At 39.5% G+C, this 26,919-nt stretch overlaps 1 protein-coding gene across 1 annotated transcript in view; it reads right to left on the bottom strand.

The window, feature by feature from the left end:
* MARCHF6 (membrane associated ring-CH-type finger 6) overlaps positions 1–26,919 on the bottom strand; it is a 2,699,933-nt gene that overhangs the window by 1,197,723 nt on the left and 1,475,291 nt on the right. Inside the window, exon 16 of the mRNA XM_044064887.1 lies at positions 5,560–5,601. Coding sequence (XP_043920822.1) covers positions 5,560–5,601 — 42 coding nt within the window. The remainder of the gene's footprint in view (positions 1–5,559; positions 5,602–26,919) is intronic.

Raw genomic sequence — 26,919 nt, forward strand, 5'->3', positions numbered from 1 at the left:
GGCTAAGAATTCGTCAGGTCACTTCAGAATAGGATTGACAGTATCCAGTTCCTTCCAAGTCCGATAGGAGACCAAATCAATAAATTCATCCACTGGTGGCTAACTTAAGACAGATAGGCTAGAACCAAAAGCTACCCCAAATAATGATTCTTCCAGAAAGGGGGTTTCAGAAGACCAACCACCTTTTTGTTTGAGGATCTCTTAAAGCGTCTCAGAAGGAGATGTCATCTAGTGGTGGTCTGGGGGACCCTTCTTCACGAAAATAAATATCCTCCATGAGAGACTCCAGCAGGAAGTCAATGCATCTCCTTTTACATGTTGTCTTACAATGAACCTCCTCTGTGAGGTGTTCAGTGGAGGTGTCAGAAGGGAGAGCAAGTTCCTCTACAAAAACCAACTGGACAGTTATTGGAACTGGCTGTCCATGTGGAGTAAGTCTGATTGACTCAGAGCTCAAAGCCAATGAGGTGGTTGGATCTGAAAAATGAGAAGGCAGTTCTCTGGACAGAAAAAGCCCTTTCCACAATCTCAAAGGCCAACTGATGCAGACAGGTTTTGACTGGTGCTCTTGGAATTAAAGCTCCCAACAAAGGTAGATCTCGACCACTCTCGGATCCATGTCATGAGAATGGAACCAGACCCAAACTAGCCAGGGCCGAAGCTCCAAAAGGGAGGGATGGATATGACAACACTGGAGTCGAAACGGCCCCACAGACCAGACATTGACACGCAAGCAATGGAAACTATTCCAATCAGAGTGCATCAGAGTGGAACTAGTCAGGTATATAGTCGGAGTCATAGATATTTTCTTTGGATCTGATGCCGGACCTCTCAGGGATTTTGGATCCTGGGACTCCAGAACAACTGGACGGATCAGAGAAGGAGATAAAATAATTCTGTACATTTTAGGAAGACTCATGGATTTGATAGGGGATGGAACTGGTAGACCCCCCACCATCTGGATCTCAGCTCTGAGAAGATTTTGCATCATCCTACCACATCCACTTTAGATAAGCTTCTGGAGGACAGAGAACGGCGGTCTGGAATGTTTTTTAGGAGTTTGAAGCAATGGTGAACGCAGGGTAGGTTAAATGGGCTTAATTACATATTCTGGAGCAAGACTTCTGCGTGAAGTACCGGACTTCAGATCCGATGACTTGGGATCCAATGATGGTGCCAAAGGGCTTACTGAAATGACAACAGGTGCTGAAACCCTTGGATCTCAGAATTAAGTCTTTGGATCTGACTGTGTCGGATGCAAAGTTTTTCTGCACATAGAAGGCAGCTCCAATAAAGACCTGCATTGATCATGCTATCCCAAATATACCCATGACTGCTCCACAATAGGACACCTGTCAGGTGTACACCAGCCATATATGAGCTAACAGACAGAGTGAGCTAATACATTGCAGAGCAGTAGCCCACAGAGGAAGGACATCTCTGAACAGTACCGGCACGACACTTCAATCCCTCATAATCATCACGACACAGTGTTGACAGTGAAATTGTCCAGACAATGCAGATAAGGCTCCCCTCAGTCTGTTATTGATGCCCACTTACTGTTAGAGGTCCTCAGCAACCCTCTTCCAGCACACACCAACAACATGGATGTGGCTTAGCAAATTCAAACCCTGGTATCACTACTGTGTCCCTGCTTGACAGAGGCACAGCACACTAGCCTCACACGGTGCCTTATGTGACCTACTTTACAGTGGCACAGTAGCCTACTGTACTGGGGAGGCAGACGCCAAGCACACTCTGGCTAAGCTGTCATTCCCTAGGGCAAACAGCCTAGTGTTGACCTCTACACCCATATGTTTAATTGTCAGATGCACATTATTTGTTGCTGATAGACTGTTTGTAGGTCTTTATTGCCATAGCATTCCCTGTTTGTATGAACAACTTGTGTATCTAGGACGGGGAGCATTTTCTATCCTCCAAAGGAGCAGACTTGATAGTTTTGGAGGGAGGCTGAGCCACAGAAATAGATGTAGCAGGGAGAAAACCCTTCAAAATTTACTTGCTTCACTTATGAACCAAAGCTCTTGGATTGAAAGGGGAACATATGGTAACTGCAGTGTCCAAATCTCCAGCTCCAAGGCAATATAAACACTCCTCCTGGGCATCTGAATTAGGGCTTGTGTGCCCAAAACAAGTGTGCATCTTAAATCTTGTCCGTTTATCCAACATTGCAGGAAACCAAACAAAGGAAGCAAGTTTTTTTTTTTTTGCTAGAAAAAACATCTTAATTACCAATTATGGCAATTAAAAGATATAAACTGTAAGAGAAAACGGTAAGCAAAAATACCAGCAATTGTAAAAAAGATTTACTATCTGTCAAGAATAGTACGAAGAAAAAAGGTCCTAACGTCCTGCAAAAAAGCTAAGAGGGATGGATAGGTAAATTAAGATAAAGTTTTTTAAATTTTAACAATCAAAAAAGTTGAATTAAGTCACAAAAATATCACGGATAATGCTCGAAAGAGGAACCTTTATCTGTTTGCGATGGTGGCAAACGAGACCTGAGGTAATGGGGATGTAAAAGGGCATAATGGGTAGAGGGAGAAGCTGGGGAGTTGGATCTAAAGTCTGCAGTATGCTGCGGAGTTGGATTAGAGGATCTGACCTGAATGCATGGGTTGAGGAAGATTGAAAATGGACAACTCAAGATCTGCACATAAAACATTCCTCATACTTTCACAATATGCCAGAACTAACATATGAGCCTGAAAATTCAAAATTCTGAAAATTGGAGTTGCAAAAGGAGAGTCGTTTCCCATAACTAACAATTTTCTTATCCTTATCAGAAAGGGTCTACTTTAGATAAACAAAAACACAATCTCTCGAACGCTCATATGAGCAAATAATCATAACATCAGAAGTGGTATTTGGGATAGCAGTACAGTGAAGAGTGGGATATTTGCCCTTTACTCACTGCAGTGCGAATTCGGAGTAGGAATATATATTTAGCGGGGAGTGTGGGGGATGCAGCCCCCCACAATACAAATTTCAAGGTTAGGATTATTCGCTATGAGCGTTCGAGAGATTGCTTTTTCGTTTATCTGACATAGACCCAGCAGAAAGAGTACAGTTAAGTGCTTAGTAGCACTGGTATCAACTGAAGGTATAGCTGCTGTGTAAAGTTTAGGAAGAGTATATACAAAATTTAAAAGACTGAGGACCTTTATACATCCAATCTGCCTTTTTTGGGGCAGCAGGCCAACTTCCAGGAAAACTGCAGGCAGTAACCACACATCCCCTAAAGTAGACAGAACAGGAGGAATGGGTATACATTTTGGAAAAGCCATCTGTAACAAGTCACATTATTTTCTAAGGGACTAAGAAACTTCAGTGTTCCATCCCTGAAAACATTGGTACACTCTAGCAATAGCCTCAGAAAAAGAGAACCTCCCAAAGGGAGAATCAGAAATTTGAGGGGAAAAAATGTATCCATCCTTCAATCTGCTTAGATTCAGAATTTTGAAACTTTTCAAGAAAAGAGGAATCCCCCTTCTCTTACCTGAAACTCATTTACAAGGAGAATCAACAGCCTGAATAAAACCCTGAGCCAGACCCTGTAAATTACTCTTATCCAAAGAAAATTGAGGAGTAGATACATATATTTTATTAATTTATTAACATTTATTGACCGGGAAAGTCCACTGGATTAGAGACCCATTTTCAGTGGAGGCCCGGGGAGAAATGCTCCACAAGCAAAATACAAAGGAACACAATAATTAAACACAATGTGACAAGATTACTGATATAACAGGAAGAAAAAAACAGAATATATTCACAACATTTAAGATATGACAGATGAAAAATAAAACAAGAAGTTTACAACTAAATAGTAGTAAAAAGATGTAACAAACTGCAGCAACGAAACAAAGACTCCGTTTAGGAAAATGTAAAACGGATGTCAATAATAGATCCAAACTGGAGTCACCACACGGAAAAGCCAAGTAAAAGGAAATCGTCTTTTATTGTTCCATAAAAACACAAGCGCTTTCACGTAGGTATACTACGCTTCTTCAGGTGTAAATAACAAAGTAGACGAGGTGTTTTTATACATAGCCTTACGGCGCGAAAATCAAGATACAAGACATCAATTAACCAATAATTAAATTAGCTGTTATTATACTTAAATCGGCAATGACCAATATTCAAAGATAAAAAATAAAATGTAACTAAACATTCTTTAAACATCAAACTTTTAAAAAATCTTTAATTACAATGCAATAGACAAATCATGCATGACTAAATAGCATTGAAGGCACTGCAGCGCTAAACCGCTGCGAGCCTAATTAACTTAAAAGATATATCTACTACCTCACAGTATATCAAACTTCCTATCAGATTCTGCTGAATCTATCTTTACTGTGTCAACCTAGTTGTTATTCATTCAAATATTTAAAAACGCCAATGTTTAGTGTTTCAAAAAATATATTAGATGTCATCAAATTCATAATTGACTAACTTTTAAAATATGCTAAAATGCTGCCGCTTTAAAGCCTATACATTCTCTGCTTCGGTGGTTAACTTAAATCAAATTCATTAGCTAGTGAACTATGTTGGGCTTAGAAGGCACTATTTCAAGCTCCATGGAAACAGTAGGTTGAAAATATAAACATGTCATCCGGATTCCTTAATAGTACTAAGGTTGTCCTTCACATCTGTTTCCTTCTAAATCAAGAAATACTTATGTGTACGATGAAAAATGAAAGATCGAAAATTTCAGTATAAGTGCAGACCAAACATATATTGTAATTATTTAAGCTTAAAAAATAATCAGTATGAAACTGACTGTGCAACTAGCTCACATTTAAACAGGTACATAGATACCTATTGGAGGTTCCAACCTTAAAATGTTCTATGCGTAGTGTAATAGAAAATATCGGGTTACTCATCTAAGGTGCTTGATGAAACATTGTACTGAATTACTTACAATAACCCGTTGCACTGCTTTAAAATGTGATCAGCGGCTGAAGAGCTACAGCAAAAAAATAAAATAAATCCAATATATAGAAGCCCATTTATATAGTGATCAAAGTAAGAAAAGTAAATGCCATATCACAACAGATTTTCATATAATCAGACATCATTAGCTTTTTACTTCCAGTATCTAGGAACATTTAAATATTCCATAAACGATCCTGCAAATAGCATCCACTATTGTACCTGAGCTATGTAAAAGAATATATATAAAAAGCGACAAATAATCAGTGGCCATGCTTACATTTTGATGTTCATTAAAAATTTCTGAATGACAAATTCCGAGTCAACTGTATAAAGCAGTTTAATAAATTGCATTTATTTACTCGTTTTTCCGTTCTAAAATAAAGTGGGCGTATTTGATTAACTCTAACCCATCACGACCATCACAAGACATGTGTATCATTGCTGCAAGTAGAACTAGATCAAAATGTTAAAATATATAACAAGCAATTAATTTCTTCCTGAATCAAAAATTAACTTCAACATTCCAATAATCCAAGAATTCAGTGAAATTCGTAAAACGCAGTAAACTAGTTACTTAGCTAAGAACCATATAATCATGACTATCCATAAAAATATGATATTTTCTTATATTGACTAAAATAACTGTTGATTTATCAGATTTGAGTATAAATGCTATCAAATTAAATATTTATAACCAAATAAGCAAAAGATATATACACAATTAAATACAACCAAAATAGTGTACTAATAACTACTGTAAAAAAATTTATAACTAAAATAAAAAATAATATACTAAAATTATATAAGTTTAAATATTTAATACTCTAAACTTGTCATTTATAAATGTAATCTAATGCAACAGATGATGTATATAAAATCAACTAAAGTTAGGAAAAAAAAATTTTTCTTTATTAATATTTCTTTCTATTATCCAAAACTGGTTTTACGGATACAGATTGGTTGATCCCAGGAGATATATGTGCTTTTAGAGTCAAAATCCACTTCAACTCCCTAATAGCTAGCTGATTGTTGTTGTCTCCTATTCTGGGATTCTGAGGTAACATCTCCAGTACCTTAAAGCCAAAACTGTGGTTGTTATGTTCTATAATGTGTTTGGCTAAGGCATTAGTCTCTTTTTCTTTTCTAATGTCGTAACAGTGGTTGTAAACCCTGTCACGAAGCCGTCTTTTAGTCAATCCGACGTAAAATACGTCACAATGGTTACACGTCGCCAAATATATCAAATTACTGCTATTACAATCACTGAAAAATCTGGGAATGAAGGTAAAAATACCTTCTGGATGTACAAAACTAGTGTGTTTGGATACGTATGGACACATAGAGCAGCCACCACAGGGAAAAGTACCAGCCTTATCATAATGTGATTTACTATGTGGAAATGTACGTTCTAAGCAGAGAATTTCTTTCAGGTTCTGAGAGGTTCTATAGCTGAACCTGGGGAATTCACCCACTATGGTTTTAGTAAAGGGATCTGTAACCAAAACATTCCAATTCCTGACGATAATCTTATTTAAGTTAAAACTGTCACTAGTAAACTTAGTGACATAACTCAGTTTATCAGTAAAACTCTCTTTAGCTATAATATGTTTCCTGTGACCAGTAGTGTTCCTGACTACAACAGTGTCACCAGAAACGAGTAACTTATTGAGAACTTCTTGTTTACATTCTGTAAACATCTTAGAGGGATACCCCCTTTCTCTAAACAAAACCTCTAATGTGCTGAGTTCCCTATCCAAAGTGTCACTATGTTTACATATTCTGAGAATTCTGTGTAGTTGACTGGATATTATCCCTTCAAAGGTATGTCTCGGATGCATGCTGCTAAAGTGTAGCAGCGTGTTCCTCCAAGTTGACTTCCTATATAAAGATGTAACAATCCTTTCATCTCTAAATTGTAATTGTAGGTCTAAAAAATGTATCTGATTGTAAGATGTCTCCACAGTAAACCTCAAAAAAGAGGAAGTGGTTTCCAGTTCATTAACAAATTTGATGCATTCTGTCTCAGTGCCCTCCCACACAAAAAGGACATCATCCACAAATCTCTTATAGATCCTGATTTTTTTGAAATCTGGATGTTTAAATAGATGTTCCTGTTCCCAGTTATATACCACAAGATTGGCATAACTGTTTGCACATGGGGTGCCCATGGCAACCCCCCATTTTTGCAAATAGAGTTGGTTCTGATAAAGGAAAACATTGTTGTTCAGTATTAGATCTAAAAGAAAATTAATAAGAATTTTCCTATTGTTACTATAACCAGACAAAGTAACTAATACCTCGTCTATCGCTTGGAGCCCCTGCTCATTGGGGATACAGGTAAAAAGATTTTTAACATCCATTGTCACTAGTAGCAGTGGTGTCTCCTTACTGCTGAAGTCAAAATCTTTCAGGGAATCTATTAGTTGGTAAGAATCATTGAGAATATGTGGAATGCGGTCCACTAAAGGTCTGAGAATGCTTTCTACAAAAGAAGAGATAGTACAGGTTACCCAATTATTACTGGAGACTATAGGTCTCATTGGTATAGGACTAAGGCCCTTATGTATCTTGGGTAGGCCTTTAATGCCAGCCCACAAAAGTACACTTTCTCCATAGCAAACATTTCTTCAGTTATTTTTCACCACTTAAAATGACAGAAAAAAATTGAACGCTCAAGTTTAAAAGTACATTATGGTCTTAAGACAGTCTGAAAAAACACAACAGTCCCACATTTAAAGCAACTTTCCTGAAGAAAGTAATAAAACATCAACAAAACTAAGAAAATGGAAGTATTTTCCCCCAAAGGGAACATTAACTGCTTAGCGAAGGAAAGCAGAAGCTGATCATTGATTCTTGAAAGCCTCAAAGCAGCACACTCTTGGGTGTAAGTAAAGCTCTGAAATGCTTTGTGCCCATATTCTTCTTTAAATTAACTCAGCTCAAGCTGCCCGACAGTTTGGGTGCATGGAAGATGCCCTGAAGCTTTGGAAGCTGTCTGGCTGTTGTATCCTTAGCAGGATATAATCTCACATAGCTAAGGCTATTGCAACACTGATTGATATGATGAATATACCTGTTATACACCAGAGAAGCAAGTTTATAAAGGTAATCAAGAAAAGTACAAGACAAGTTGCTACATTTAGCAAAACTGAGAAAAAATGTTTTTATACGCAGAACACTATATGGAGGGAAAAAAATACACAAGTCTGGTCAGCAAAAAGCACATGTTGTTAGTTTCTCAAGTTCATACATATGCTTATGTATCCTTACATCCACAGGGTTAATTCATATGCTGGAAGTATGACCGTATGGAAGGATTTGCTTCTGTACGCCAGCCAGACATCAGGTTACCTCACTGAGATAACCCATCAGTTCTGGAATCTAACAGTGAACTAACGAGGGACATTGCTGCTTCTCAATTTTCTGTTAGTAAAAGAATCACATACAGAGTTGCCAGTGAAACCTGAATGGCTCCAAAGGAAAAAAAAAGTCCAGGAGATGAACAAAATAATCAGTAGTACCTAGGACTTCAACCAGACATTGGTTTTATGAGATGGAAATAAGACAAGCATCAAGTTGACTTTAGTACAAGTGGGAAAACAACTTATAAACAAAAGGAAATGTGTCTATATCCAGGGATGTTACTGTCCCCCATAACTTGGCTCCCATTAGAAAACATACTGCATATAATACCCAGTTTAGCATGTTTCCACATCCAGACAAATGCAACAACTGGAAAACCTACAGAGATACCAAAAGGCCTATACAGAACATCCTGCATGTACCAACTCAAAGCCCTGTCACTCCTCAGTATCCTACAGACTAAGAGGTGACCTTTTTCTGGTATACGAGACACCCTCTGAACAACAATAGATTTACTGTACATCAAAAAGACAAATGGCATGGTAAACACTCAGTCTTAGGATCTAAACCTTTGCTGAAACATCAGAAGAGTAGTTTGGAAGGACAGGTCTATTTCGCAGTGGATATCGTTGCTATGGAACAGACTCCTCATCCAAGCAAAAGTTCATACCTTTCCATTTTCAACAGTAACTTAGATATATGGACAGGAAGCAGACAATTTAACTCAGAACTGTCTCCTGTACTACTAATAGATGCAGCTCCTAAATTCTCCCATGCAACTATTATCTAGGTTATCATCCTAGTTATTCTCATTAAGGGTAATATACAATTATCAATCCTGGGATGGGTAAGGCCACTCTAAAACCAAATGGGATAGGTTACTTCAAGCACAAAAATGAAAAATGGTTAAGCTTAAACTTGCCAGCAGAGGTAGCTAGGCTACTACTTACCTGTAAATCTATAAAGCACCACTACCACTAGATATAGTTCAGACGTGATCTGTGGTTCTGGAAGTAGTGGATAAAATGACGAAGTTTGCCAACACTGCTTAAGTGGTTTAATGGTAAAGCATAATCCCCACCTTGAGCCATCAATGTTTAGAAAGACAATGACTAGCCTAAAACTCTACAATCAGTTCTGTATAATGTGCAAACATACTTATTTTAAATGGGAGATAAGGGGTAAATTGGTGACTGCTCAATACAATAATATTAAGGTAAGAAAATACTCCATATGTTAGTTGGAATGTAGCCAGGTTTCATAATACAGAAAGTATGGGGAAAAGTATTTTACATTGAATTTAATGTGATCTTTCACTAGTGGGGTGCATAATGTGTACTAATCATATATATAGAGAATTAAAAGAAAACCTGCCCACTTATAAAGAGGTGGACATCTACATAAATGTTTCAGCTTAAGATGCAGATAAAAATATTTACAAAGCTAACTGCATTTGCTAAATAACCATTTTTTAAGCATCTGCTACTGGCTGACGACAAGCAACTTTTAGGTGCAGGCAATTAATTATGAGTGCCCATGGACATTGTGTTCTTAGCATCCTTTTCTGTGGATCTTCCAGCTACGATGTAATTAACTTTTCACAGGTTACTGTCAAGCAGTTCAATGAAAAGTTGAAGTAAAATAAAAAATGAAGTTTGCAGTGGCGGCCAGTGACTTCAAATCAAAAGGGGGCTGCAGGAAACAGCTGAATGGGTGGGGTCAATGGGAAGGGGAGTGGCCAACTCGAAAGGGGAGGGGCCATGCTCAAAACCACAAAAACTAACAAATTAAAAATGCTGCCCTGGGTGCCAAACTGTCTTTGAGAGAGTCCAATCAAGACAAAATGAAGTGTAGAAGAATAAAAATATTTCAATGCATTGGCTGCATGATACTTAATATCTAGATGGAAACAAAAAGGTTGTGAGGCATGAAAAAATAAATTACTTTTTAAATACAATACTGGAATACCAATCAAAATCAAGTATAAGAAAAACAAGCAGCACTCAACTCAAACCACTTCTTGCACTGCAGTTCTAATTATAATTTATATTCAGCTTTATTAAAGTACCAAGTAACATGCTGAAAGTAGCAATCTCTGTGATGCCCCCCACTTGTAAAAATGTTTCTTATCCAAAAAGATCTGCTGCCCGACAACTATCTACTTGTTTCATGGGGAAAACACGATCAAAGTAAAAAATGAAAAACAAACAAGAAACAAGCTCAAGATACATTGCTTAAAGGATTACTGTACAGGTTATGGACCACACATGATAGATTGGCACTCTGTTTAGTTTACGGGTAAAGCCTGCAGAGATGACTGGAAGTCACTAACAATTGTAATGAGCTTCTTAAAATAATGTAATCCTGTCCTTTATTACAAATACTGTCATATGCATTTCAATACCCAAGGCTTATACATTATCTAGTTATGTAAGTATTCTCTGCATGGCAACAACAAAAAGGCTTTCAATGTTGGCAATTCTAACAGCATGCTTATTAAAGCTTACTTGCATCTTACGATCTCAGACAAGCATACCTGATGTCATTAAAGCACTGCTAACACAGAGCAACAGGCACATTGAGTAATAAGCATAAATCAAAAGTACTAAAATATGACAGAAACCAGACCATTCTGCAAAATCAAGGACAGATGAAAAGCCAATGTAGTACTTGTGTCTACCTTGGATGGCAGGATACTCTGCACATTTACACTGCATAACTGCTCCTTGCCTTGCTTGGACACATCCAGAGTCAATACATGGGGGAGTTGGGTGCAACAAGTATGTCACAAATGAAATGTCTCTGGCTGACTGATGGCCCTGACATGCTTGTCATACCTCTCAACCTAAGAACAAGAAATCTGGACAAAGCCATACATAGAAGTGGGACAAAGGCCCAAAAAAAAGGACAATTTTTAAATATTGCTCTTATAAACTTAGAAAGATAATAGAATAGTAGGTATTGCATTAGTATGAATTTGCTGAAGGGTATGAAATCAAACTCAAATGTCTGTCATTTTCTAACTTCAGTCTTTAATGATTTGCCACTAATTTGCCAAAAAAAACCCACAACTTTATGAAAAATGGACCAAAAATGTGATGCAAATGTATAAAATAGCTACACAATACAGCTGGGAACATGTCAAAGAAGGGACGCATTTTTAATATTACTACTGCTAACTTGAGCAGCTGACAAAATAAAATCTACATACATTTCTGAAATAAAAGTAATATATAACTCTGATTATTACAGTTATTTCTTAATTGTAAACCCTCCATGCTATTTTGCAGAGGGATTATTAGGGGAAGAGCAACATTTTGAGCCAAAATCGGGGACAGTTGGGAGGTTTGGCTATGCCTAATTCTATAAAGCAATGTATTTGCATGCACCTCTCTCAACCTGTTAATGCAATAAATCTGGACAAAGAAGAATATATCGGGGAATATATAAACAGTACTAAAAATTGCTCTTGTATAAACTGAGACAGTTGATAGAATAACAGGTTTTACACATTAGCCTGCATTCTTCTGAAGGTTATGAAGTCTGAAATTCAGTGTCTGTCATTATTTAGTGACTTAATTCCTAAATGATTTGCCAGAAAACCACAAATGTTATGAGGAACAAACAAAAAATGATGTGTTGTCTCTCTCAGCTTTTCCCGGTAAGGGGTCGACACAGCAGAACTCCGGTCCAATAATGATAGGCAGTGGATTTTTTACATGCCAAGTTGCCAGCCCTGACGCACAACCTTCAACGAAGGTACTGGAACAAACCAAAAATAAGAAGCAAAAATCTATTCATTCTGTGAAAATCTGGACAGTGGGGAGGTATAGTTAAGCTGGGGCTGTCTGAGTTTGCAGCCCTTCCCCCCTCACAAAATCATGGACGAATGGAGCCTCCCCCAGCAGCCATTCCAATGACCAATTACTTCGCTATTTCACTCCATTTACCATAAACACTGATGTGCATACTGCTTTACTTCTATTATGATTTGGACTTCATTTGAAAGTTTAATTTTGCATTTTACAGCACAAACACTAAGACACATGCTAAACAAAGCAATGCAGTCTCACAATGAAAACAGACTTAGCATTAAAACTTCAATGCCCTTAAAACTCACATTCTTTGAAACCCACATTCAAAAGAAAATACATTTTGCCAGTGGCAGATAAAGATCAACTTTGGGCTGTTTTCAAATCATAGGCCCCTTGCACATGCAACATACATGTGCTCTCTGATACACCTTCCTGATTGTACTAAATTATATTCCTTGTACAATACAGTACAGTTGTTAGACAGCGTTTTACATTTGTTTTGAAAATTTTTCCAATAAACAATGAAACAAAACGTATGCACCAATAATGACAAAACTGCCCAATTCAGAACATTTTTCCAGTAAACAATGAAACCAAATACATGCACCAATAATGACAAAACTGCCCAGTTCTGAACATTGCCATCATAAAAGTCTACTCAAACTTCTACAGTCCACTATTATCAGTAAATATGCACAATCTTTGAAGAAGTAAAAGTCATCTAAATAATTCCACATTAAAGAAATCTGTAACTAATGAAGACCTTGCTGCTAGCAAACACCTTTATATTTCATGGTTTCATCAAAAAATGAAGTGTCTGTTGCCCCTGAGAAATAAATTTCCTATATTAAATTAAAAAAATGATAAGCTAGTAATATTGCAATAGGAAATGGATGGCAAACTGATAACAGGTTCATATTCAGTATCTTCGCCAAGAGGACATTCTCAGTATGGCAGCATCCACCCCTTGGAGTAGAACCCACAGGATTCTGCATCAAAAGCAAGTACACAACCTGTTGTGCTATTAACAATGCAAGCCGAATCAGCATAAGCAGCACTAAACTTCTCTTGCCCTGCAGCTTTCAGCTCCTTGTAAAATCTACTCAACTGCATCTCAACTTCGCAGCACAAGAAATCTGGAAAAAGCCTAAATTTATTGGGGGGGGGGTCGTCAAAAGCCCAAAAAAAAGGGACACATTAAACATTGCTTGTATAATCTTGGAAAGTTGCTAGAATAAAATGCTGTGTTACCACCATACATTTTACTGCCAAGGTCCCTGTGCAAAACAATCAGAGCAACATACCACTACGCCAAATCAGCTGCTTTGTGAAAGAAAGGAAGACTGAAACTTAAATGGCTATCATTTAGTGAATTCAGTTCTCACCATATCTGTCAACCTCTTAGCACAAAACACCTGGACATACCCAATAATGGGGGAATACAGTCCCAAAAATAGGGACAAATTTCAAATATTCATCTTATAAACTTAGAAAAATTCCTAGAATAAAAGATTTTGTTACACTATGTAATTTCAGAAGAATATGAAGTCTGAAATTCAAATGCCTGTCAATTTTACTTCTTTAACATTTGTTAACCAGGAAAGTGGGAAGAAAAGAATAACTTTTTTTTTATAACAATGCTTTCTGTAAGGCCTTTAAATGTCAATGAACTCAAAGATGAATACAAAAAAGAAATAGTGGACTATATTAAAAATTTACAGTGCAAATACAGCTATGTTAATGAAACGTATTTGGAAATGATTAAACATGTGAATTTGATAAATAAAGGTTTTCAGCATGGTTATTCACTCAAATATCTGAGACAAAGAAAAAGAGGAGCACTCAGATTACTTGTAAGAAGAGATCCATCAGTGATACAAAAGGATAAAGACAATAAGGCAAAGGTAAGGGAAAACCGCTCCTGTACTTTACAAAAAAGCACCTAAAGAGGCATGTCCAAGTCTCAGCTTCTGGTGGTTTCTCCTGTCCACCTGGTGAATCTAGGCATAATGGGGCAATGTAGCAACTGCCTCATGTACAGACAACCCTCTCCTCCTACCCCCCAACACTACAACCTGTGAGAGATGCACTTACAAAGCCAAACAAGAAGCAAAGCTCTCTCCAGCCAAGATTGTGCTAGACACTCGATGAGAAAGTTAACACCAGCACTACACCTCAAGCAACACACACGGCCCTTCAAAACCTACACCAACACCCACACATAGCAACACTAAACCCACATATGCGGAGGCCCTTAACATTAACCTGCCCAAGCAACAAGGACCTCAGAAGTTGAAACACAATCACCAGTCACAACCAGACAGACACAGCTCACAACACCAGTGTGCCACCCAACAGCAGCCCATAAGGCAAGACAACATACCCAACACTTTAGTTATAGGTGACTCTATAGTCATGCACACTGATGTCCCACTCACCAGGATGAGCAAGAAGAAAACTACAGTCAGCTGCCTGTCGGGTGCCAGGGTCCACCACATAACGCATGCACTCAAGTCACTCCACAAGTACAAATACAACTCTGTCATTGTCCATGTTGGAGTGAATGACTTGAGACATACCTCCCTGGACTACATGAAGAGAGACATGGAAGAGCTCTCAGATAATATGACCCAGGCAGATATGACCCTAGCCCTGAGTAGCATCCTGCCTTCACCCAGAATGATACCACAGTGTAAGGCCAAAATGATTGACTTCAACAATTGGCTAAGCTTCTGGTGTCATTCAAATGGGATCTATTATCTGTCTGCCTGGGACAACATGATCGAAAAACCACAATGCTTTGCCACAAATAGTCTGCATCTGTCACCCCTGGGATTCAGGTTACTGGTTAAAGCTCTTGCCATCCCTATAGTGCCTTTTTTAGGCAAGATTCAAAGAACAAAACCACCACCGTAAAAGATACAAGCATGCAAAATCTGAAGGAAATGGTACTCAGTGCTAGAAGTCTAAACCTCAAAATGCACTCTCTTGAGGCACTCCTAAAAATGGAGAACATCGATATCTGTGCAATAAATGAGATCTGGTTCAAGACTCCAGAAAGCACCCCTGCAATACAAGGCTATAACTCTTACCACATTTTTTGGCCAGCAAACAAAGACCGAAACATTAAAGGTGGAGGAGTGTCCATATTCACCAAGGATATTCACACCTCTAGGCTAGTTGCCCAACACAATGCATCTGAAATTCTCCAGGTGCAATTAACACTAGTTAAGACTGCAATCCAAATTGTAGCTTGCTACAGATCCCTCACCATGCCCCAAGATTCTCACTACACCTTTCTAAACATACTGGAAAATATTAAGATACAACCAAACATCCTAAATACTGGGTGATTTCAACTACTCTGCCATTAACTGGGAAAACTACTCGGGTAACACCTTTTCCCAACGGTTCTTAGAATTCATAAATTCCAATGCCCTGGAACAACTAAATCCATTGTCCCCCCAGGGGCTCCAATATCCTAGACCTGGTCATTACCAACATGGGAGATAGATGCTCCACACCAGTGGTCACCCCCTCATTGGTCAGTTCTGTCCAGAAGCAAATCACCCTTGATATCCACATCCCATCCCCACCCCCAGTAAGGAAACCTCCATAAAAAACTTCTCCAAAGCCTTCATGCTACTTAAGTCAGAAGTGACAAACTTCATGGCACCCATTCAGACAGGAGCTGAAAGCTCGACTGCTGAATCCAACACTGAGGCACTGTACAAGCACATCCACTCATACATGAATCGTACCATCCCAAATAGAACCAAGACGCTCTCCTCCAAAAAAAGGAAGCCAATCTGGTGGCCCCCTGCCATAAACAAACTACACAACAGAAGGAAAAAACTGTTGCAGAAAAGAGGAAAATCCCAGAATGCAAAAACCTCCCTTACCAGCCTCAGTAAGAAGCTGAGATCCCCCAAAATCCTCCAAAGCTAGTTACGAAAATAAAATTTGCCCAATATTCCAAAGACAACCGCAAGGCATTCTATAGTTATATCAAGAATCTAAATGGAAATGCTCAGATCTGCTCTGAGCTACAACAGAATGGCATTAAATATACTGATCAAGGATATTGTCAATATCCTGGCAGATCAATTTAGTGCCAACTTCACCCCCTCTCACCCCCTAAAGGGGCCATCTCAATACCAAAAGACTGCCAAATTCTGGTAATCACAGCCACGCAGGTAGAAACTGCAAACTCCAAAGCTAAGAATACAGCATCCATGGGACAAGATGACATCCTGGGCTATGTACTGCAAGAACTACAAAATGAACTGGCACCTCACCTAAGTGTCATGTTTAATCATTGCCTCACCTCATGCTTCGTGCCCACTGAGTGGCACACAATTACAGTTATCCCACTCCACAAGGGGGGATCCACCTTGGATCCCGGGAACTACCGTCCCATCAGTCTGACGAGCCTGATCTGCAAGGGCATGGAACTCATCATCAAGGAACTTATAAACAAAGACATTGGCATACTTCAAACACTGGACCCCACCTAATTTGGGTCTGTGAAGGGCCGATCTTGTCTCCTAAACCTGACCAACTTCTTTGAATCAGTCTCCAGAGCTGTGGACGAGGGTAAGGGGGTCCCACACAGCCTATCTGGACTTCGCCAAGGCCTTCAACACCATGACCCACTCTGGAATCTTAGATAAACTTACTAAACTGGGCATAAATCCCTACATCACTGTGTGTGTTGCCAAATGGCTTACTGACAGAACCCAGACTGTAAAAAGTAGCAGACTCCAAATCCAGCCCCAGACAAGTGGAGTACCTCAGGATTCAGTCCTAGGACCGTTCTTGTTTGGCATCTACTTCTCTGTAGTACAGGCCAACACTAAGGGACTCTGGCCAACAAAGTTCGCAGATGATTGCAAACTGGGAGGTATTATTGAATCCCCAAATTATGTGGATATTCTGCAAAAGGTCTTTACAGAAACAGATGCTTGGTGCCAGAACCATGGGCTCATGCTTAATGCCAAGAAATGTATAGTTATCCCATTTGGGAAAAAACATGTATCCATGAATTACCACATAGGTGGCAATACACTAAACACCGAAAGTGTGATAAGAGACTTAGGGACACAGGTGGACAGTGGTCTCACCTTCGATAACCACATCACCACAACAGTCAGAAAATCCTTCTATGTGGCACACCTCATCACTAAGGGCTTTTCATCCAGAAAAAAGGAGGCCAATGTCCCACTGTACTCATCACTCATTAGACCCATTATAGAGTACAATGCCCAGTTTGGTATGCACCTCACAAGACATCTGCAACAGCTAGAAAGGCCGCAGAAATTCCTCACTAAAAGAATCACAGGCCTAAAGCAGATGCCCTATGCTGACCGTCTAAAAAAAAACTCCAGCTATACTCTGTGGCATATCGTCTACTCAGAGGCGATTTCTGCTTAACATACAAGGCCATGTCAAACCCTGAGCTGTTGGACATGCTCCACTTAAAGAAATCCCATTCCCTCAGAGCCACATGCTCCAGGGATCTAAACCTTGTCATTATAATGAACAAAACATGTTGGAGGGATAGGTTCCTGACCTAGAGACTCCCCATACTCTGGAATAGACTGCCCATACGTGTCAAGCAGAGCGCCTCACTGGCCCTCTTCAAAAGGAACCTTGACAATTGGATGGGAGATAAGAAATTCACCCCGGGGATCACGTCAGTCGCCCTTCTAGACAGGAGTCCAGGGAAGTAAATATTGCGAGAAGAAATATCGGGGGAATTGTTTGGCTAGGCTTGTATATTCCCTTGGGCCGACAGCCTACCAACCTATGAACTAACATGGCTTCGTGAGTAAAAGGAACTGTCATTCAGTTCTGTATTTGGGTTATGGCTGAACTTGATAGAGAAGCACAAGTCAGTATGGTCTTCTTGTGTTTCTGCCTGGTGTTTGACTTAGTTTTGCACAGGAGACTGACGAAAAATAGGGGTGATGTTGGGAATGCAGACAAGACTGAGAAACTTGATAGCTGCACGGATGAATGGTGGGACACAGAGGATTGTGGTAAAGTACAATTTCAAAATGCCACAGGGTCTGTTCCAGATACAATCCTCTTAGTGTGTTGAAGGAATAGAGAAGAGGATGGATTTGTTTATTCATCCAAAAATAACAGCTGCAGCAGAGGACGATAGGATGGAAGAGTCTAGAGAGGGTTTTGAAATAGCTGAACAAATAGGCAGACAAGTGGCAATTGAGGTTCAGAGCAAACTAATGCCAAACGCTGGATCGCTGTACAACAACCCGAGTTATGGAGTATCAACTGGACAATGAACCAATGGTGGTCAGTCAGGAAAAGGACCTAAAGGTGTTGACTGAGGTTTCTTTTTTGGGAATAAACTCTTGGCTAGGCTTGTAAGAGCCCCAGGGCAATTAGCCTAGTAACCTCCTAGGGTGGCTGTAGTACCTGAAGAGGGTAAAGCTCCATTAGATACAGATTCATACAGGCCCATTTTCAGTAGTAAACCATGACTATAAAGTGCTCATGTCTATAACGGCAAAAGTAATGCCAAAATTGATAGACATGGATCAATGAGGTTATGTGGAGGGGAAGTAAACATTTGACAAAATTAACAAAACATTGATGATTCAGAGGGAAGCAGAATGTAAGAAAATACCATTGTTGCTAATGGGACTTGATGCAGACAAAGCATTTGATAAAGTAAGCAGGGACTTCATGAGCAGGGCAATGGAAGCATTTGCATTTCCTAAAAAATTTATAAGGTTGATTGGGGTATTTATGAGGGATCAGAGTCGAAAACTGCAGAGGGTGGGGTCCTTTCTGATTATATCTGCTTGAGCAGAGGAACCATGGAGGGGGTGACCTCTTTTCCCTTTATTTGCATTACATTTAGAACCACTAACAAAGAAAATAAGGGATTCAAAGTCAATGATACAATTTGTATGGTAGTCAAGAAAAGCTGGCTCTATTTGCAGATATTTAATACTTGACAAAACCAGAAGGAGATATTACAGTGCTGTGAAACATTCAAGACTATTTCAAGTCTTCCTGGGTTACAAAATTAAGCTAAAACACAGGCAATAATGGTAAATTATGTACAACATATGAATTGGTTCAGCAATATCCATACTTATGGGGACACGATAAAATAAAGTGTGGCAGCAAAGGATATGAGGGAAGACACTAAACAAAAGATAAAAAAAACCTAAGAAAATGGAAGCTTTGTTATAGGACTATGGATAGTAATATGCGAGAAGATGAAATGTTTTTAGTCCCATTAGACTTATACGCAGGTCAGGCATATTTTTATCAGCCAGAGGACAACTTGTGGATAGCAAGTGTCAAGTGGGACAATCTAATTCTTCCACAAGAACATGGTAGAATGGGGTTACCTGATTTGAAGGGGTATTTCAAAGCTACACAATTAAGGCTCCTATACACACAGAACAAGCAGAAAAACTATAATTCAAAGTGGAAAGGGATGATGATGAAACTGGGGAAGCTCAAGAAACAAGGAGAGACTGAGAGTTTGGATGCAAGCCTTTAAGGAGGAGAACAATAATCATACAGAATACTATATCTATAATGTTCCAGAAGGTATCCCAAGAACTAAGTCAACATAAGAATGGAGAAAGGAGATTCGGCCGATAGGGATGACTGCAATTCGAGATACAGACAAAAAGCAAGAGGAGGCTGGAATTTATTGGAGAAAACTGGCAAAGGAACCAAGGTATTGGGAGCAACTAACTAGAGTTGGAAAGATGACAGAATGAGAAGACACTAAGAATTTATATGGACTGCAGGTTAGACTACCTTTTTGGCATCAAGGACTAATACCAGAATATTAGTCAACAGAAAGAAATATGGTAGAGTTTTTGGTAGAATCTAGAACAGAAGCTGCCACTAAAAAAAAATATTAATAGAGCATATAAAATAATGCAGGATAACTATAAGAATCAATCAGAGGAGGTTAGAAAGGATTGGGAAGAGACTGGAGAAGAAATTCACAAAGAAATAAGAGGAAGATATATATATATATATATATATATATATATATATATATATATATATATATATATATATATATGTACATCTCCCCAACATGCAACATGTTGTAGAAGACTTAGGATTTTTGCTTGGCAGTGTTTACATACATACATTTATACCCCTAGTAGATTCCACAGACTTTTTCCTCTCACAGACAGCAAATGGAGGTGTGATGGGGAAGAAAGAGGTAACTGGAAATATTTTTTTAGAGTGTGGTGAGTTGGCAGACTTTAAAGATTTCCGATGGGATACACAGCCAATGAGGCTGGGTGGGCAGATTGGTGTGAAGAGGGAAATTATTTCTCTGAGCTATGATACAAAATCCGAATTGCCTAGATATGGTAGCTTTGCTGTGTCTAATTATGGTGGCTGCCAAAAAACAATTACAGTAAACTCTGTTAACCAGCACCCATGGAGATTGGCAGATGCTGGATAACTGTAGTTTCTGGTTGCTTGAGCATTACTATTAAAAATTGGCCTCATTAATATTGTACTCTGGTTTGAATTGCTTTCAGGTTGGGGAGAGTGGGAATTTATTCCTACATTCCTTTTTAAAACTAACGTAAGAAGTTGTTTTTCCATAACATTCCATCTGTGTTGTCAATATTGACTAAATCCTTGACAGCGTCTGGAACCAACTCGACATTTTACTTCAGCTCGCACCTCCCAAAACTTTCAAGCTAGGCCCTACACATATGGCTCCTCTCTAAATTACCTCAGATCGAGTATGCCTATAATAGTGGCAGACAGATAATAAACAATAACAGACCAGATCTGTGTCCCAATTATGAAACCAGTCTTAGGAAGCATTCGGTCGACTAGTAAGCCGGGGGAGGAGTCAAGGATTTACTGAAGATCAACAACACAGACAGAAAATTATGGTAAGACAACTTCATTAGCTGATGCTGTCAATCTTCACATAACCCTTGACAGTGGGACAGAGTCCCTAGCTACCTGCATCTTGGGAGGTCTCATGACAGAATATTCCTGAGCACCACTGAAGTGAATGATGCACGCCCCCTAGAGACCTGGTTCAGTCAGTAATGCGTAATAAAAGTATGAGAGATGCCTAAATTGCTGCTGCACAAATGTCATCTACAGAAGCTCTAGCATGAAAAACTGTGGAAGCCGCTACAGCTCTAGTTGAATGAGCTTTCATAGCACATGGTGGTTGGAGCCCCTTTGAATGATAAATAAAGGTGATACAATCCCCAAGTCATTTAGCTAAGGTAACCTTAGCAACTGGATTACCTAAAGAAAGATAGGAAAAAGCAACACAGTTGATCGGATTTTCTGGTGTCCTTTGTTCTGTGAAGGGAAAAAACCTAAATGCCTGTGAAAGTCAAACAAGTGTAGACAGTACTCCCCTTTATTGCAGAAATTGGGGAAATACTGTTTGACTGCTATTTGATTCCGAAACTAGGAAGAATTAATACAGAGGGGAAACACTGACATTGTGAAAAGTTAAATGGGGGTGCTTGCAGGACAAAGCTTGAATTTCCAATAATCTTCTGGCTGAAGAAATAGCTAATAAAAACGTTTTCCTCGTCAGAAATTTTTAAGTCGCAAGCAGCTGAAGGTTCAAAATGGAGTAAAGTGATATAACGTAGCATCAAGGGTAAATTTCAAGGCACAGCAGGTTCTTTAAATGGAGGCCTTAACATTTGGGTTCCTTTCAAAAAGGCTTTACAAAGTTTATGTGACAGAAGTGAAGAACCATCCAAACCAATATGGAAATTAGATATCACAGCCAGATGTACTCGAATGGTAGAGGCCAAAGAACCAGACTGATAAAGAAAGGTCAGAATATACAAAACTATCCACAAGACCTACATAAAGGTCAATATCACTGTTAAGAGCCCATCTAACAATTTTTTCCCATTTACTATGGAACAGCTTTCTAGTAGAAGGTTTGTGAAGGGCCAAAATGATTTCTCAGACTGGTGAGGTAAGGGAAGAATGCCTGGCAATCATGGGAATTGGAGAAGTGAGCTGGAGATTTTGGAGATTCGGATGAACCATTCCTTCTAGGTGAGATAGTAGAGCTGGAGTTGGGTCCAGAATCATATGTTTCCAAATTAGGTAAGGCCAAATGAAGGGAAACCAAACCTGTAGAGGCCAGAACAGGACAATGAGGAGGTGTTCTTCAACCTCTTGGCTTTCTTTAGAAACATGGATATCAAAGGAGTAGGGGGAAAAAGCATACAGAAGACTGGGGGGGGGGGGCAATCATGGAGAACAGCATCTGTGGGTGACTCCCCCAGAGATGGGATCAGGGCAAAGTAACTGCTTCACTTGTGAAGAGGGGATGCAAACAGATCGCAAGGGTGGCCCCAGTGAGAAATTTTTTTCTGTCACTACAGGTTTGAGAAACCGCTAGTCAGACATCAGAATAGTTCTGCTGAACTTGTCCGCTATCACACTGGAGCTCCCCAAAATATGCGTTGCCGTGAGAAAATGGATGGAAGAAAATGTCCACTGCCAAACTCTGAGGGCTTCTTGACAAAGAGGATACGATTTGGTTCCTCCTTGTTTGTTGATGTAACAGACTAACATGTTGTCCATCTGAAGTGCCACCTTTCCCAAGGAAAGGGCATCTTGAAATGCTTGCAATGCTAAGAGCACCACCCTCATCTCTAGAACACTGATGTGCAAATTGGCCTCCAGTTCTGAAAAAGCGCCTTGGACTGTTCTTCCCAGATAACCCCCCCCCCACACACACACACACACCCTATCTGGGAAGCATCCGTGGTCACTATGGCTAGGGGCTGTGGAAAGAAGAAAGGATGTTACTGGAATGGAACAGTAAGACAGGTCTTGTTTGCAGCGATTGGAGATAAAGACGTGATGCGACATGGGCTGATTCAATAACGACCACTGGGAAGACAGAAGCCATTGGTGAATCCGCATGTGATATCTGGAACTTGAGTAATAGACGCTGCCATCGAGACTACTGCATGTAAGACGAGTCTGGCTGGAACACTTTTGTTCTGAATAATATGGTTTACTTGTGACCTGATCTTCTGGAGCCTTTCTACTAGAGTGAAAATTCCCATAACTGTGTTAAACAGCGCTCCAATAAATTCCAGCTGTTGTGTAGGTTGCAGATTTGGCTTACCATAATTTATTGTAATGCCTAACAAAGTGCAAATATATAGAGTATAATACACTGCCCTTACGAGTTGATTCCTGGTGGTAGCTGCAAGTAGTCAGTCATCGAGATAATGAAAAACTTGAAATTCCAGGAGTCTGAGTAGAGCTGCTACCACTGCCATACATTTGGTAAAACACCCTAAAGGCTGTGGTGAACCCAAAGATCAGGGCTCTGAAATGAAAGTGACTGGCTTGTAGCCGGATGCACAGGAACCTACTGGACCATTTGTCCAGTTTTATATGGTAATATGCATCCTGAAGATTGACAGAGCACATCCAATCATCTTTTGCTATTAAAGGAAGTATTAACAGTACCAAGACCATCCTGAACATTGTTTGCTGAACTGACTTGAACTGCTAGAGATCCAAGATGGGTCTCCAGTCCCCTGTTTTTAATGGCACTAAAATAATCTTGAGTAAATCTTGGATCCTCTCTGGTCTGATAGGACTTCAATGGCTTTTTTGATGAGTTTTTGAATTTCTACAGAGGTTGCTTCCCTGTGATTGGGTGGAATGTTTGGGAGTCTTTTTTTCTTTTTGAATTTGTCAAAACGGGAATGAGGTAGTCTCAGTAAAATTATCTCCGGCACCAATTTATCCAATGTCATTTGTAGCCAAGCAGATTGGTGCAGGGATAATAGTCTCCAGACTGCCTCCACAGGAAAGCAATCGGGCCTCTGTTCATGAGTACTGGTAGGAGTTAACAGAGAAGGAATCTCTAGACCCCTGGTTCTGCAGGCCACGTCTGCCTCTAAAATGGGGTCTCCTATTGTTACTTCCCCATCTGCCCCGGGAGAAGTCCTTGGTACTCAAGTCCAGTAAGGGCCCTTGGGACTTTTTGAACCATAGCCTCCCACTTCTCTGGTTCCTAGAGATGGGCAGTTCAAGAATGGAGAAGCATACTCCTGAATGCAGAGAGAGTCTTCCCATCTTTCTCTCATCTGGCCAGTGTGTCTTTCACCTTGGGTCGAAATAGGGATGATCCGTCAGAGTAGATGAACAAAGATTTAAATGGCTCTGCAAAGTCAGACAAGCACATCCAGGAGTGTCTCCTGATGGCTACGCCCAAACTCACTGCTCTTGTCCTTCCTTCAGCTGCATGGGCAATTAGCCTCATGGACGAGTTAGAAATAGATTCAAGGGTGGTGAGCTGGTGAAACCGTGTCTCAGACACCTTACACTACTGCTCCTGTACAGCATCTGATAACTCTTTAATCAGATCCTTCTGCAACTTGGTAAAGTACGCCAAATAGTTCAAAGATCTGAGAGCAAAAGTCTAAACAAACGTGCTTATCAAATCTATTCATAGTCCTCGAGTTAGGAGGATGGATAGTAGGACTTTCCTCTGCAAGTTCCTTTTTTGGGCTGCCGCTATCACCATGGCATCTACAGGTATACCCTTAGCCCAATGCGGTCGAACTTAGGGGCAGACAACATCTGGTGAGGCCTCATGGGGATCGGCTTGACAGAATCATGAATTTCCCAGCCCACTGAGTGATCAGTTTAATAAGTATGTCAGCAGGTGGAGAGATCCAAGAGGTAGAGGGCTGGGCATGAAAAGCTTCCAAGTATACAGATTCCTCTGAGGAAGGCTGGAGGAAAGTCTTAGTACAGTTAGATGTTTCCAAATGTATTTTCGTTAACTCTGGATATTGTTTCTTTGTATACTAACATCCATCATAAAGAGGGTCTATGGAATATGTTAAACTGTACTTGTCTAAATATGCCAAATTTTCTTCTTATAAAAATATGACCCTGACTGCTTAGATTATCACAGTTTTACAGAATAACTTTTTACATTTTAATGGACAGATTTTCCAGCAGATTAAGAGACTTGTTTTGGGGTCTAAAATGGCCCCAGCTTATGCTAACTTACTGCTTGCTATTTAGGAACAAGAAAATTTGGTGCACCTCCCTGGATTTAATTTTACAAAACTATATCATACATACATTGATTTCTTTTTTGCGTGGACTGGCACAGTTATGCAGACGGACATGTTCATACAAGCTATGGAAAACAGTATTACTTTCCTGTCTTCATTAAATCAGGCTGTGGAAGCAAAGTGTCTTTTTTGGACATCTCCACTGATTACATTAACAACTGTCTAGCTTCTAACATTTATTGTAAATACACCTGCCATAAGAATTCCCTGGAATTTACAAGCCATCACCCTTTTTACATAAAACATAATGCGTTAATAGGCCAGCTCATTAGACTTTTTAGGTTGGTTAGCGATAAGCTTTTCAGAAGAGAGGTTGCCTTACTTGGTGAACTGTTTTTGCAAAAACACTACCCCAAAAACTTAATCGCAAAAGTAACTGAAGGAATTGCTAAAACCAAACATGTTTCCTATCAACCTACTTCAAAATATAGTTACCAACCTAAGCAACAAAGTAACACTCAATTAGCAGGCAGAACTTCAAGCTTTCAAGCCCTATCTGCAGGGACATGCAAGCTATTCGCAACATTGTTTCTAGCAATTGGAATATTGTTGCAAACTCTCCTACTTTGAACTAGGTTCTCATACAAGAGGACATGTACTTTAAGAAGCTCTTTCGAAAATGGAGACTCAGTTTTTGATACGAAATGTGCGCAATGTTTCTGATCCACCAGGGATGTTCAAATGTAACAAATGTGTCTGTTGTCTTGGCTAGACACTCTACAGCTTGCTACGAATTTGACAAATTCCATTTTATTGTTTTACAGCAAGTTGATTTTTTTGGTGGGACTACTCGGCTCTACTGGAGGTGAAGGAGCTTAGATTGCAGCTCCGTTTAGGTGATGAGTCCTCTGCAGGGTTAAATGAAGCCTCTAACTTAAAATGGGTACTCAGATGGCAAAAGAGAGACGTGATTTCCATTATGTATAATGTATTAAAGACTTCAGCTTTATATATATATATATATATATATATATATATATATATATATATATATATAGTTTTGAGCGGTTTATTTCTTAATTACTTTTTAATTCTCAAGTATTAACTGTTTGTTGAATATTTTATATATTACATAAGACAGACGATTTGCTACTCAGGTTTGCTGTTAAGGTACACCCACCTTATACAGGAGTATGAGCAATGAAACTTTCATAGTTATTCTTTCACATGGCTTATGGGGTTGAACTATGATTTTGATTGGACTAGAGTACTTCTATTGTTTACTTACACTATTTTAACCATGCCGTGGAGGTACGGTGGTAGCGTTGTTAGCTCACAGCAAGAGGTCCTCTCGTTCGATTCTCGGCATGGCTTGGGAGTGCCTTCTGTGTGGAGTCTGCATGTCTTCCCTGCGGTTGGGTAGCGTTCGAAAGACATGCGTGCGTAAATGGGCGTGCCTTCGTTGAAGGTCGGGAGTCGAGCTGGCACCTCGGTGTTTCGTAAAAATCTACTGCCAATCAGTAGCGGATCAGAGTTCCACTGTGGCGACCCCTTACCAGGAAAAAGCCAAAAGACAAAAAACAACTTACACTATTTTAACTGAAAATTGCACTATTTATTTATTCTGAAGTTCTTAAATTAAACGAAAATGCTCTCAATTACTGGTTCTACTTGCTGCATTATTTCGGACTTTGTTACTTTTG

The sequence above is a fragment of the Protopterus annectens genome, chromosome 3.part0 (genome assembly GCF_019279795.1).
Source record: "Protopterus annectens isolate FY-2018-M chromosome 3.part0, PAN1.0, whole genome shotgun sequence".
NCBI classification, from domain to species: Eukaryota; Metazoa; Chordata; order Ceratodontiformes; family Protopteridae; genus Protopterus; species Protopterus annectens.